Source organism: Scardinius erythrophthalmus (genome assembly GCF_964197995.2).
Source record: "Scardinius erythrophthalmus genome assembly, chromosome: 13".
In the NCBI taxonomy this organism is placed as follows: domain Eukaryota; kingdom Metazoa; phylum Chordata; class Actinopteri; order Cypriniformes; family Leuciscidae; genus Scardinius; species Scardinius erythrophthalmus.
In genome coordinates, this window is record NC_138233.1 from 27,966,966 (window position 1) to 27,980,988 (window position 14,023).

At 36.3% G+C, this 14,023-nt stretch overlaps 1 protein-coding gene across 1 annotated transcript in view; it reads right to left on the reverse strand.

The window, feature by feature from the left end:
* aff2 (AF4/FMR2 family, member 2) overlaps positions 1-14,023 on the reverse strand; it is a 238,555-nt gene that overhangs the window by 86,932 nt on the left and 137,600 nt on the right. The window contains exons 5-7 of the mRNA XM_081382590.1: positions 8,558-8,644; positions 6,359-6,392; positions 6,144-6,198 (exon numbers count right to left, since the gene is read on the reverse strand). Of these exons, the coding sequence (XP_081238716.1) occupies positions 6,144-6,198; positions 6,359-6,392; positions 8,558-8,644 (176 nt within the window). The remainder of the gene's footprint in view (positions 1-6,143; positions 6,199-6,358; positions 6,393-8,557; positions 8,645-14,023) is intronic.

A 14,023-nucleotide genomic window follows, 5' to 3' on the forward strand; every position in this document is an offset into this window, starting at 1 on the left:
ATGAAATAATAGTCATTCAGTACCATAGTAAATATCTGGTACCATGGTTTTACTACAGATACTATCATGCTGACATAGCACATTTTGTAAAGGCTGTTTATGCTTACAAGCATGTCAGTCGACACGATGTCAGCAAACCTAACATACACAATGACCAAGATTGTTTTTGATTGGCTAAAAAAAGTACAGCTACACCCCTGACTCTTTTTACAAAATTTTCGGAGTTTACCCCATGAATGAATGAATAAATATATAAATGTTAAAGAGTTTAAAATAATTTTAATAAATTGCAATTATACAGTTTTCTTCGCAAGCAAACAAACAAACAAACAAACAAACAAACAAACAAATAGATTCCATAGTTCCCAGTAAATAATTAAACAAGCAAGTAAATAAATAAATAAATAAATTCCATAGCCCCCAGTAAATAATTAAGCAAGTAAATAAGTAAATAAATATTCCACAGTTTTCCCCATGAATTAATTAATAAATAAATGTTAAAGAGTTTTAAATAAATAAATGAATAACTATTCCATAGCCCGATATTCCAAGTATATCAATAATTACATAGTTTTCTCCATGAATGAATGAATATATATATATATATATATAACAAATAAATAAAAATCCCATAGTTTTCCCCATGAATGAATGAATGAATGATTAAAAAATAAATGTTATTGATTTTTAAATAAAAAAAATAAAGAATTAAGTCCAATTTTCCATAGTTCTGTAAATAAATAAATAAATAAATAAATCTGCACCCAAAGTAAAAGTAGTGAACGCAAATAATAAAAATAGCAATTACTACAGAATTAATTCAAAGAATGACTGCCATCTTGGCTGCCGAAGAAACAGTCTTCACTGTCGGACTGCACACACGGAACGAAACACACTGAGATTAACCAGGCACAAAAAAAAAAAAAAAACCTTGGGAGTGGAAAAGAACACATAGCAGTGGGAAGTGCAAAGGCAACACCCCTCTCCTCCTGTCCTCCACCCTAGGAAAACTTTGATTAAGGAGCCCCTGATGGACGAGTGCTGCAGAGGGCTGTTTCTACCTCCAGCCTGTCCCATTCATCCTCACACTGACTCGCTCTGTCCAGAGGCTTATTTACCTTGGCTCACAGCCACTTCCGACTCAGATTCAGAGCTGACTGGAGTGTCACATCAAGAGTCTATGTTAATGTTTGTGATGAAAAAGCACCTCGCGTCTGGGTTCCCTCTCTTTTCTCCTCAAGAGGAGGGATTCTGTTGTCTGTTTATCTTCACCGCTGAGGGAATGTCATAGTCTTTCAGAAGTGCTGTCTAAAAGAGATAAAAGAAAGTCCTTGCATGCCGTGAATTCAAATGTATGCTTGGACATGAAGACATCAGGAGTGTTTTATATGGAGAGAAAAAAAAAAGAAAAGAAAAAGAAAAGAGGTATAGGCCTATGGTGATTTTTTCAATCCTGTTAAATATGTCACATCATCAATAATAATGGATGTGTGGCCATCCTAGAGGAACAATGCATTGCTCAAAAGTAGTTTTCTTATTTGCATGCTGTATTTTAAAATGTAATTTATTCCTGTGATGCAAAAAGCTGACTTTTCAGTCTTCAGTGTCACATGATCCTTCAGAAATCCTTTTAATATGATGATTTTCTGCTCAAGGAACAGTTATTATTATCAATGTTGAAAACAGTTATGCTTAATGTTTTGTTTTGTTTTGTTGTTGTTGTGAAAACTGTTAAAAGTTTTTTGAGAAAGTTCAAAAGAACAGTATTTATTAGAAGTAGTATTTATCAATGTCTTTACTTTTGGTCAATTTAATGGATCCTTGCTTATACAAGTATAATTATTTTCAATAATAATAATAATAATAAAAAACTGAGATCTTACTGTCTAATCTACAGTGCTGTTTGAACTTAATTCAGATATGAGGCTGTCTGATGAACCTCTGACTTTGAGGTTGCAGCACTTTAGAGCATCTTGGCATCATTAGACACCAAAGCTGAAGACCATCCGCAACCATTTCCATCAAGAAGAGAGCACTTACCGCTCTCCTCTGCCCTTCCTTCTGATGACTAATTAAGCCTAATCAATTACAGTTTGATGACTCCCTGAGTTGACTTCATGTGAGATAAATGCTGTATAATGTGTGAGTTGAATGGAGTAATGAGACAGGCCTTTGTGTATATAACAATGATTCAAAATCCTATCTCTAGATACAGATCATACAGGATGCACAACGCAACGTTTCTGGCTTAGATATGAAGATATACAGGTGAATAGGGTAATAAAAAACTAATAGATATTTCCATACTTTTCCCAGTTAATTAATGACAGTAAAGTAAGATAATTGTTTTGATTTAACCAGTTTCCTGATATGAAATGTTTAAACGTGTAATTGAGTCAGTATTTAATTTGATATGACTAATTTGCATTCATTTCCAGAACAGAAATAGGATCATTAGATTAAGCCTGGTTCAAAATTATTTTATTTTGTGCATCTATTTTTATCACTCCATAAATGAAAAAATGCTGTGAACGGCCTGTAAAAAAATAAAAATAAAAAATGTTTCACCATGTTTTTAGGCATAAATGTTAAATGCCAAGTTATATCATGAAACTCTAGATGGTGCAGACTAATTGGCCCCGAACGCTGATGATATTTACAGCGTTAACTACACGGCACAAGCTTATTGGATCATGTCGCATCAGTTATGGTAATGGGCATTTCGTTTTCGACAGCGATAGACCAATCACAACAGACTGGGCCATCTGACCAATCAGAGCAGAGTAGACCAATCACAACAGACTGGGCCATCTGACCAATCAGAGCAGAGTAGACCAATCACAACAGACTGGGCCATCTGACCAATCAGAGCAGAGTAGACCAATCTCAACAGACTGGGCCATCTGACCAATCAGAGCAGAGTAGACCAATCAAAACAGACTGGGCCATCTGACCAATCTGTGCAGAGTAGACCAATCACAACAGACTGGCCCATCTGACCAATCAGAGCAGAGTAGACCAATCACAACAGACTTGGCCATCTGACCAATCAGAGCAGAGTAGACCAATCACAACAAACTGGCCCATCTGACCAATCAGAGCAGAGTAGACCAATCACAACAAACTGGCCCATCTGACCAATCAGAGCAGAGTAGACCAATCACAACAGACTTGGCCATCTGACCAATCAGAGCAGAGTAGACCAATCAAAACAGACTGGGCCATCTGACCAATCAGAGCAGAGTAGACCAATCACAACAGACTGGGCCATCTGACCAATCAGAGCAGAGTAGACCAATCACAACAGACTAAGCCATCTGACCAATCAGAGCAGAGTAGACCAATCACAACAGACTGGGCCATCTGACCAATCAGAGCAGAGTAGGCTCTTGGAAAGGAGGGATTTAGAGAGACTGATTATTCAAACGAGTCATTTGAGAATCACTGAAAAATGTGGTTCTGTGCAATGTATATTATGAGAAAAAGAAAGTGTTTTTAGACCTTTTATGCATGTAAACCTGTTGTAAGAGACCTCCAAAACAGACCTAGGAACATTTTGGAATAGTTAATAAGGGCAGTTTAAGTGAAGGTGCTTGTCAAATAAACACATAGATATTCATAAACACAAAATTCCAGTCAACTTAGTGGTATGTAACACCATAATATTACCCTCAAGCAGAACATGCCAGCGAAGCGTCATCCCTGAGAATATCTAATCTACCAGTAGAGGCTATCCTTGGCTTGTTTGACACTGGCCCAAATTCTCTGGTGTGCTCTCACAGACGGTGGGAAAAGCGCCAGTTGAGTGTGACTAATATCAGGCTCCGAGTAAATTACACAGCTGATCACCGCCACTCTCAAGGAGGTTACAAAATGGCCGATCTGCCGAGGAAAAGTGCCGTTTTACGACTCCTCACCACGGTAAACTTCAAATTAAAGCCTCTGTACTATCCACCTAATGGATGATAGTGGCACAAGTGGGAGAGATTCAAGTGCTAAAGGTTTATAAGATGGCACATCTGAATCCTCCAAGTTAGTCTTGAGGTATCGGTGTGGTAGAGTGAGGAATATCACTGCCTGAGGTAATGTGAGTTAACAACACTAACTGATGTTAAATCTAGTCAAGACCATGCATCCATAAGTGGATCCAGTTACACTGTGCATTGCCCGTCAAAGAAATAAATCTTGACCTAACTGAAAATAAAATCTCGTGTTCAATTCAAGCATAGCGCATAGACGACGAACGCATCCGTTGTCCCCCCTTGACATTCAACAATGCAAAGGCTACTTGATATCATGTAACATATCTGTCAACACGATATTTCCTGATATTCATTTCTGTCTTCGCTACAATTCAAACATTCAGGCACAAGTTCATGCACTCAGCTCTCGAGGACAAAGCCAGTATTGACAGAAATGTCCTTGGCCCTGAGGGCTGCATCCCTAAACATTTGGACTGGTTAAATCATTTAAAACCTTTCAAATATCTGGCACACATTTGAGTGGAATACAAGCGGGGTGATTTTGAGCAGAAGCAAAGGAATAATGGAGCAGTGTAAGGAGACAGTGGGATATGCGAACGGCATGCAGTAAACATGAAGAGCAGTGCTCAAGGCTTGCTCTGGGTCTCTGGAATGAAGAGAAAACAACATATCAGAGACTGGGGCCAGATCAGCAGATAACTGCAGCCTTTAAGTGGCTTCCACGAGTAAACAATGCAGCATTCCTCCAGCTATTGTTTGCAGTATCACCCCATCGCTGCCTCTCCAAACCAACACACACACACTTTCATTTGTTTGACTTTGTCATATCTGTTTAGAAATCTGCTTTTGATCAGATTCTTACACATGTTGGCACCACTAAGGCTAAATATTTTTTTTTTGTTATTCATAGAAAATGTCCATATTAACTTAAAAAGGGGATTTTCTTTTGTTTAAACCTGTTTAGTTTCAAGTGAATCACTAATGGTATTAAACCCAAAAATGGCTTTCAGTCATTGTAAAATAAAATATAGTAAAAAAAAAAAAAAAATCTGTAAACTTTCTGGCACCAATTGCCAAGTTTCCATCCACTTATCGATACAGTAAAAAAAACAAGAAAACAGTTAACCTTCACGATAACAATTACTTAACCTCATATGCCACTTTCAAAGGTTATGTCTGTCACAAAATTACAGCTCATTCTCTGACGTACCTGATGATTTTGGCTGTTATGTTGAAACACTAAATTTAGAAGACGAGAAAAGAGTGAAATTGCAACTGGAAGTCTAATACCTAAGTGTGAAGAATTCGGACAGTCTGTGTCATAAATATGCCTTTCGACATAAACACAAAGGAATTTCTGCAGATGCAAATGAAGCGCAAACCTAACTAAATCTCTACATACCTAATAGTTGTTAGATTTACGCTAATTAGCCAAAAAGCATTAACTTACATGGATAAGTTATATCAAAGATATGTTCTTTGTCTTCATATCTCATGCCATTTTTCTTTCTCAAGTAATTTTAATTTGTTTTTAGGATTTTATAGTTCTGAATATACCTATTAAATATTTTTGCAGAACAGGAAGCTTAATTCTAAAATAAAAATGTACAATAAAATAATCACTGTATGAATGTGGGTTAATATTATAATTCTAAAAACAATATCTGATAATCCAAGTTCCTTTAATCGGTACAATTGTACAGCATGAGCACCAGATTTGTTTTTCTATGAACACAAATAATGAAATGTATAATGTTCCACTCACGATGCCTGAACAAAATGAGGCAAAACTGACATTGCATGACAAAAATGTTGACTTATGTTATGTAGTAAATCATTTGTATCCTCTTCAGTCAATGCTATATCACAGAAATTGAATAAGGTGTCATTAAACATGTCTGAGAAAGTCTAGGAAAGGGTTAAAGTGAAGTGTTTGTTTGTGAAGACCGCCGTTTCCCCTCAGCTGGGAATTGGACAGACGTATTTCACTGGAAAATGTTTTTACAGGGGAACAAAGCAAAGACTATGAACATATTCTTCTCTCTCTCTCTCTCTCTCTCTCTCTCTCTCTCTCTCTCTCTCTCTCTCTCTCTCTCTCTCTCTCTCTCTCTCTCTCTCTCTCTCTCTCTCTCTCTAATAATTCATCAAATGAATACTCACGACTTCTGTGGTACCGACTTGGTTGCAGGCTTGTTACTAGGAACATTGCAGCGTTCTGCGAAAAGAATTTCACGGAAATATTAACATGTCACGTCAATAACACAGCATTCCATGTCATTGGAAATCTGAAGTTTATGGCTTTTTTTTTTCCAGAACTGCATGGCAATAAATTTAGCATGAGCTAAAACGTGACGTAGAAACAAGATGTTCCTTACTTCCATTGAATCCTGAGGTCACATGCTGGGAATCCTGCAATAGAAACAATTTTAATATTGCATAACATGTTTTAAATAAATAAATATAATTAATAATAAAATCAAGCATGATAATAACATCTGACTGAAAAAAAAAAATAAAAAAAAAATGTCAGTGCCACATTCTGTGCATTAACTCACATGGAGCAGCCACAGATGGGAAATAGTTCTGCTGTTAGCTTTAATTGATTTTACACTAATACAATTAGAGCAGGCACACAAATCACACTTGAGCGGTGCGGTGGAGAGACGTCTGCGCCCGCTGATGGCACATTACATCAGGATTTATAGAGTCAGCGTATTATTAGCAGTGTCATCCAGGCCAACTTATGAGATTCAGACCATGTCCTATTAAGAGACAAACAGCGGACGTCATGGCAAAGAGAAAAGAGCATCATGGGATTTGAAGGAAACTTGAGTGTAAAGTCCAGAGCTTAAACAGGCCTGCTATTTCAATTTGGAATATCACTCGCAAACTCTGCAGGTTTATTCTCACAGGTAAAGATACTGTGATTTGTGATGAAATGGTTTAACCTTTTCTGTAATACACATGGACAGCAGAATAACTGGCTGAACAGAGTTATCTGTTCTCAAGGTTATATCAGAAGCAACATGGGTCACGCTTTGCTTAAGCCAAGGCAGCTGAGAGGTAAATACATTCTGACATCATGCTAATGACATCGCTTATCCTTCCAACATCTGGGGACGCCTGTCACATGACATCAGGTGAAGAGTGATACATGGACTTTATGACAACAGCCCAAAGTCTAGAAAACACAAATAACTTTTGTTTTTGGATATTTTATCAGAATTCCTCATAGCATAACGATTGTGGGAAAGAATGTTACAAAGTATTAAATGAGCAAAATTAAACTCATGATAAAGCTAAAGGTCTCAAACCCTAAACTATAAACCGGAAGTTCGTAAAATTACATGAGACGCCAGTTTTAAATTTATTTTTGTTCCCTTTATAGTTTTCCTTGTATAACTTGTATAACAATAATTGTCAGAACCATATAGCCCTGTGCTTCAAAATGTTGCGACCCATGTTCGAGTCCCGGCTTGTGGACCTTTCTTGTTCCCCCGATGTTAAATAATTTAATAATAAGTTATGTCAGGACAATCATCCACAACCTCAAATTAGAGGAGTCAAACTTAATATAAATTAGCTGATTAGAGAACATGGTACATTCAGGGTTGAAAATGGCTTTTCAAACAACTTTTACGATGCATACAAATGCAAATCTGAACAAATTACTGGCTAAAGAATAACTCTGGGAGAGAGTGAGCAAGAGAAACATCCAGGCCTATCATGTAGCCTATCATATCGTACAAGGTTTAAATCATTTAAATAGACATATCAAGTATTAGAGAATGTAGTATTTTAGTTGATATTACTCTTGGCAATATCTGATTTCTCAGAGACACAATGCAGTTATTTGTGCTCGTTTCATACCTAGAGTTTACACTCATACACTTCACAGTTATTATAGAGTAGTGATTTCAGAGGTTTATGCAAAATATCATGCTATCCCCTGCTCACCCAGCAAACACAAGGAGTGATGTGTCTGCTGAATGTTTTTTCCCATTATTCTGTAATTCTTTATTTGTTTGTAAGCCATTATCCGCCTCTTTCCGAATAAGTTATTCAGCTTTGAGGACATCCCTACTATTTACCCTATGTTTGTGTGTGCTGTATTTTTGTGCTTGTTAGTGTATTGCATTGTTAGCTTAGCAACATGCTAACATCCAATTGTACTGAAAATACGACATAAGTGCGAGTCTCCGACGGCGTGGAAGTTGCTGCTTATTTAGAGCGTTCCAATGAGCTAGGGCTAATGAGGCAGTAGACAGCTCACTGTTTTTGAATGGAGCCAGAGCCAGATTGAAGAATATCAACTGCTTGCCTTTTAAAACCTATCATTAGCAATACAATTTGATGTCATGATACTCTGTAATGTTGACGATGAGGTCCATTTATATAAAAAAGTTCAAAGGCACACAGAGAGAGAGAGAGAGAGAGAGAGAGAGAGAGAGAGAGAGAGAGAGAGAGAGAGAGAGAGAGAGAGAGAGAGAGAGAGAGAGAGAGAGAGAGAGAGAGAGAGAGAGAGAGAGAGAGAGAGAGAGAGCAGGCTAGAGGCATAGAGAGAGACAACCCACCTTTGAAGGGATGGGAAACTTGGTCTGTTCAGCTTTGCCTGGTGTGTGGATGGCAGTGAGAGGTGGAGGCCAGGAGTGGGTCATCTCCTACATTAGAACAACAATAACACAATATTAGTTATGATAGATATGATAGCCAGACATAGATAGATAGATAGATAGATAGATAGATAGATAGATAGATAGATAGATAGATAGATAGATAGATAGATAGATAGATAGATAGATAGATAGATAGATAGATAGATAGATAGATAGATAGATAGATAGATAGATAGATAGATAGATAGATAGATAGATAGATTATCAACATGTATCCAATTGGAAAAGCAATCAAGGTATCATAAGAGCACAAATACACAAACAAATATCTTGTTTAATTATCAGAAGTGATAGCGAAAATGACAATTGCAAACTATCCCAGATAATCCCTCTGAAGAGAGCTTATTTATTATTAGCTCATTAATATTTCCAGGAAAACTACCATCTTGCCTAACGACATCACACGCAGGAATACCGTCAAATCTCCAGGGCAAGTATGGCACACTCTCTCCCTAGAAAACCTGTGTTATTACATTCCAGAAAAACGCACACAAAATCCGTTCATTTCTCCGAGCTTCAGTGGGGGCGAGACATGGCGGTGGAAGCTTTGAGTTGCAAATGAAATTTATTAAAAGCAACGGAGCGTTGCTCCTGGAGCCAAACAAGGTTATCCAAACACGAGCAGGCCGTATCAGAGACTGTTTACTCTTGTGCTTCTTGGACAGCTCAGCTATACATCCTACACATATCTGTGTTCACATGGGAAACATTTTGTTCAGACAACCTTCAGTGTTCTTAGAAATATTAGAAAAGTGCTACATTTGATTTACATACTAAATAGGAATTATGTGTTTCTGTTTTTCCCTTCCTTTTTAATCATAATTTTATCTTTACTTGCAATATCACAAAGGCCCCAAAAAGTACTTACAAGTAAATACTTCAGATGTATGAATGTATTGGCATCACATAGCAAGATATCAATCCAAGTAACATTTATTTTAAAGGAAGTACACTTTTCAAACATAAAATTTCACAAAAAGACGTGTTATGATACTTTCTGACTGTCAAACATTAGTGAACCACGATTTAATGTGATTATTTTCACTCTGAGGAGAACTGACTTCAGTTCAGTTTATTAGTTTATTACTTAAAATCAGTTGATTTAAAGTTATTTCAGAAATGGCTCAGAAAAGGGAAATTAGTTTTGAGAAAAGCTTCTGCAGCATTAATGCATTGTTACATGGATATATCCAATGCAAAGACATTCATAAACTTCAACTCTATGCGCAGACAGGAACATCTCAGTACACATGACACTGTGTGTTAAGTGGTTAAAGTGTGCGTGCATGTTCTCATCTGATTTCCACACGGTCAAGTGACACGCTGCACCAACATTCATGATCTGCTCAGGATCCACTGTATAAGTCTGACATTGTTTACATAAAAAAAAAAAAATAAATAAATAAAATAAAATAATCCAGTTTATCATCATTGATGCAGCACATTTGTCATTAAGATATTCACAGCCAATCTAAAATCCAGCTGCATACAACTACAGCTGCAAATCTGTTCATCCTGTCTCTGTTCAAGATGTTTTATGACCCTTAAGTTATGTGTGCATGAGCCTGGAGCAGGATTTTTTGCTCTTTGGAATACGTGTTGATGGCTTAGACTTTTTCTCCATGGAGAATCACTTCACCTCTTTGAGAACAGGAGATAAAGGGGCTGATGGGCCTTTCTACTGTCTTTCAGAAGAACGTGGTTTTATGCAACTGCATGCGAACATAGTTTAAGGGGTGTTGATCTAGTCTTGTCAACAAGGTTTTTACTATTTATTTAGGAAGTAATACTTGTATTTAGCATGGACGCATTAAATTGTTCAAAAACTCTGTTGCAATAAAAAAAAATCGAAAATGCTGTTCTTTTGATCTTTCTATTCATCAAAAAATCCTCAAATAAAATCGAAATACGCAGGACACTGAAGACTGGAGTAATGATGCTGAAAATTCAGCTTTGACATCACAGGAATAAATTACATTTTTACATTTTAAATTGTAATAATATATTTTTGACTGAATAAACACAGCCTTGGTGAGCATAAGATACTGCATCCTGAAATCGCATATTGTCTGAGTAGGTACTACATTTGAATTTTAATTGACTTTGCGACCGTTAAAATTATGTTCTATGGTATAAATAAGGGTAGTATGAATGACATTTGGACTTATATCCACCATGTTGTTACTGTCACGTGACCTCGCTGGAAGTAGTAGGTCTGTTTTTCGAATACTATGGGTCAGATTTACTAAACAGGGCAAATTATCGTGAGAGCGCAATTCCAAAAAAAGAGCCAATGGGAGTGGAATGTTCTGCGCGTGATCTACTGATGACAAACCGACGCAGCCGGATCATTTCCATAATGACCAACACAATCTACCAAGAGCAGCGCAAATTAGTGTCTGGTTTAAGACATGCTTTTTTTGGGCCAGTAAATAATGGCACAAAACCCAGTAAATTGACTAGCACAAACCTTAGTAAATCACCTTGCGTGATTCATTTAAATACTCTCCTCCCATAAATGTCACGTCTGAAAGGGAAACTCCTACAAATGCATATGCAATAAGATCAGCCGCAAAAATAACTGTGTCCACGACTTTTCAGCGCTAATTCTTCACTGCGTGTCTTCAGTGAATCCTGAAGGTAGTTTTTAACGCCAAAAGAGGGTTTGCGCTGGCGCAAGCTGTTAGCAAATCTGGCCCAATTTATTTGGGCATACAACTCTTTTACTGTTTTTCGCCTACTATATAAGAGGGAAGTATTTAATTTCAGACACAGTGTAGTGTAGGCCTATGCACTTTGTTCAAAAGAAGAGAACGGTAGAGGTCTTACGATGTGTTTTTAAAAATCTGAACTATAACTTAACACACTGTCTTAAAATCAATTCTACACTTTACAGTACATACGTCCATTAATTTACATAAAAAAAAAATAATAAACTGCTCTACCCGATAATAGAGTAAATGACATATATATTCAATAAAAATGTAGACTAAATAACTATAACTTTTTATTGCACAAAGCTTTCATAGTTCAAAACGAAAACTGAGACTTGTTATGCATAATAACAGAAACATTGCTCACGGCAGGTTATTTTAAGTCCCATTCTAACGGTTTTGAAATGTATTGTTGAATGCGTCGGATTTGTTAAAAAGGTGACGCTTTGATGGCTGCAGGGTTGATGCTTTAAAGGAGATGAATTTAGAGATGCGACTTCTCTGAGAGATGTTACGGTGCTGACAGTACACAAGCGCCACACGCTCTCAGCATGCTAACATCCCGCCTCCCTCTCTGAATCCATTACCTTTAAAGTGCAGCTTCCAAAAATATTAAAGCTAAAACAAAAATCTGAATAAATCAACTACTCAGCTTCACTAATCGACGAGTTGACCTTCCTGGAACCTGCTTACTTTTTAGGCTACTATTTAGACTACAGTAATATTCTAATATATTGCATGCTTACTCAAGTGATTTTTTAACTGAACCAAATTAGATGTTACTGCATAAATTTTACATTTAGTTTTTTAGGTTACCTGGTAGGACAGTTTTTACAGTGTATAAAATGAGGCATGAGGCAGCATGCCATGAAGGCATGCTGCCTTCCATAAAAAAAAAAAAAAAAAAAAAAAAAAAAAACATGTAAACCAGTTTTTGCCTTAAAAACCCTATGTGAAATAGTATGTTAGTATGTACTGACAAATGACAAAAAAAAAAAAAAAAAATATATATATATATATATATATATATATATATATATATATATATATATATATATATATATATATATATATATATATATATATATATATATATATATATATATATGACTAAAACAAGAACTGTAGAGAGTACTTGATAATTTGCTTTGGATTTACTCTTGCCTTATATAGCTACTCTTTTCCTTTTTGTTTATATCAAGATATTGTCACAACTACAGGGGACATTTATCAACCCCCCCAAATGTCTGATGTTTCACAATAGTAATGTGTTGATGGCATTAGTGGCAATACAGTTTTAATAGATCATAAGTCTACATGAAAAGTAGACTATCTAGTTAGACGTTAGGTCGCCTAACCAACCTATTAAAAGCATTTGTTATTTCTCTTCCTCTGAAACCATCAATAACTTACATTTCTTGTTGCATCGCTGCATCAATAGGAAGAGATTTATAAATGAAGTTCCAACTGCTCAACCAAAAGAACACTAATCACCATAATGACGACTTCAAACAAAAACATTTTCGGAAATCAACACCAATTTATGAAGATTATGTGATGTTCTCTCAAACTTTTTCAGATGTATTGACAATTCTACGTTCAAGATGATTTTTAGAAAAAAATAGTTAATGCAACTAAGGAGAAAGATAACTGCAGAAGTGGAGGAAATGAGTGGACATTTCCAATTAATCTTACTTTGTCAATCAATCAATTAATTTTACCTTGAGTTTATCTTGAGTTAGAGTAACAAAGGCATAGTACAGTATGTGAATAGTACAGATTACTACATTTTTACAATCAATTTTGAAAAAAAAAAAAAAAAATACTATGGAAGTCAATGGGGTCCATCAACTGTTTGGTTACTGACATTCTTCAAAATAACTTTTTTTTTGTGTTAAGCAAAATAAAAAAAAAACTCATACAGGTTTGAAACAACTTGAGAGTGAGTAAATGATGACAGCATTTTCATTAAAAATTCCTTTAAATGCTGTGGAACCATTTTTTGTCATTTATTTCACTGGGTTATACAAGTCCTCAGAAAAATGACTAACATTCAGTACTGTATTTCCAAACAAAAGAGATTATTAGTGATGTAACTATTTGAAAATATTAATTACGTTATTTTAATTCCCCTCTATCTAGCAATTATTCTTTATGTCATCACCATTGGATTTTCCCATGTCATGGATAAGGCGGCATGCGGACTGAATCCTTTAGAGACTGAAGCAAAACACGTCCTCATTCATGAGTCACACGTGAGTCAACATAAGTGCAGCTGAAGTGTGAGGGACTACAGCAGTTCCTCTGAGTAAAGTAAACCCACCATGCACTTCAACAGACACATGTACTCTGGGTTGCCCTGGCAACATCTTCTGCCTCGATCTTCACTGACACAATACAGGATGTGCTAACAGAGTCAGTTCACTTCACCTCACTTACACTGATATCTGTGGCGTCAGGTCTTAACATCACAAAAAAAGATCCAGAACAAGACGTTTAAATGCAATATCATAACCAAATTCCATGTGCTATGTGATAACACGGTTTACAATGCATTATACAGACTCAGAGTGGTGTTGGGTCCGAGTCCACCTTTGTCGAGTCCAAGTCAAGTCCAAGTCCTTACCAATCAAGTCCGAGTCCAAATGGG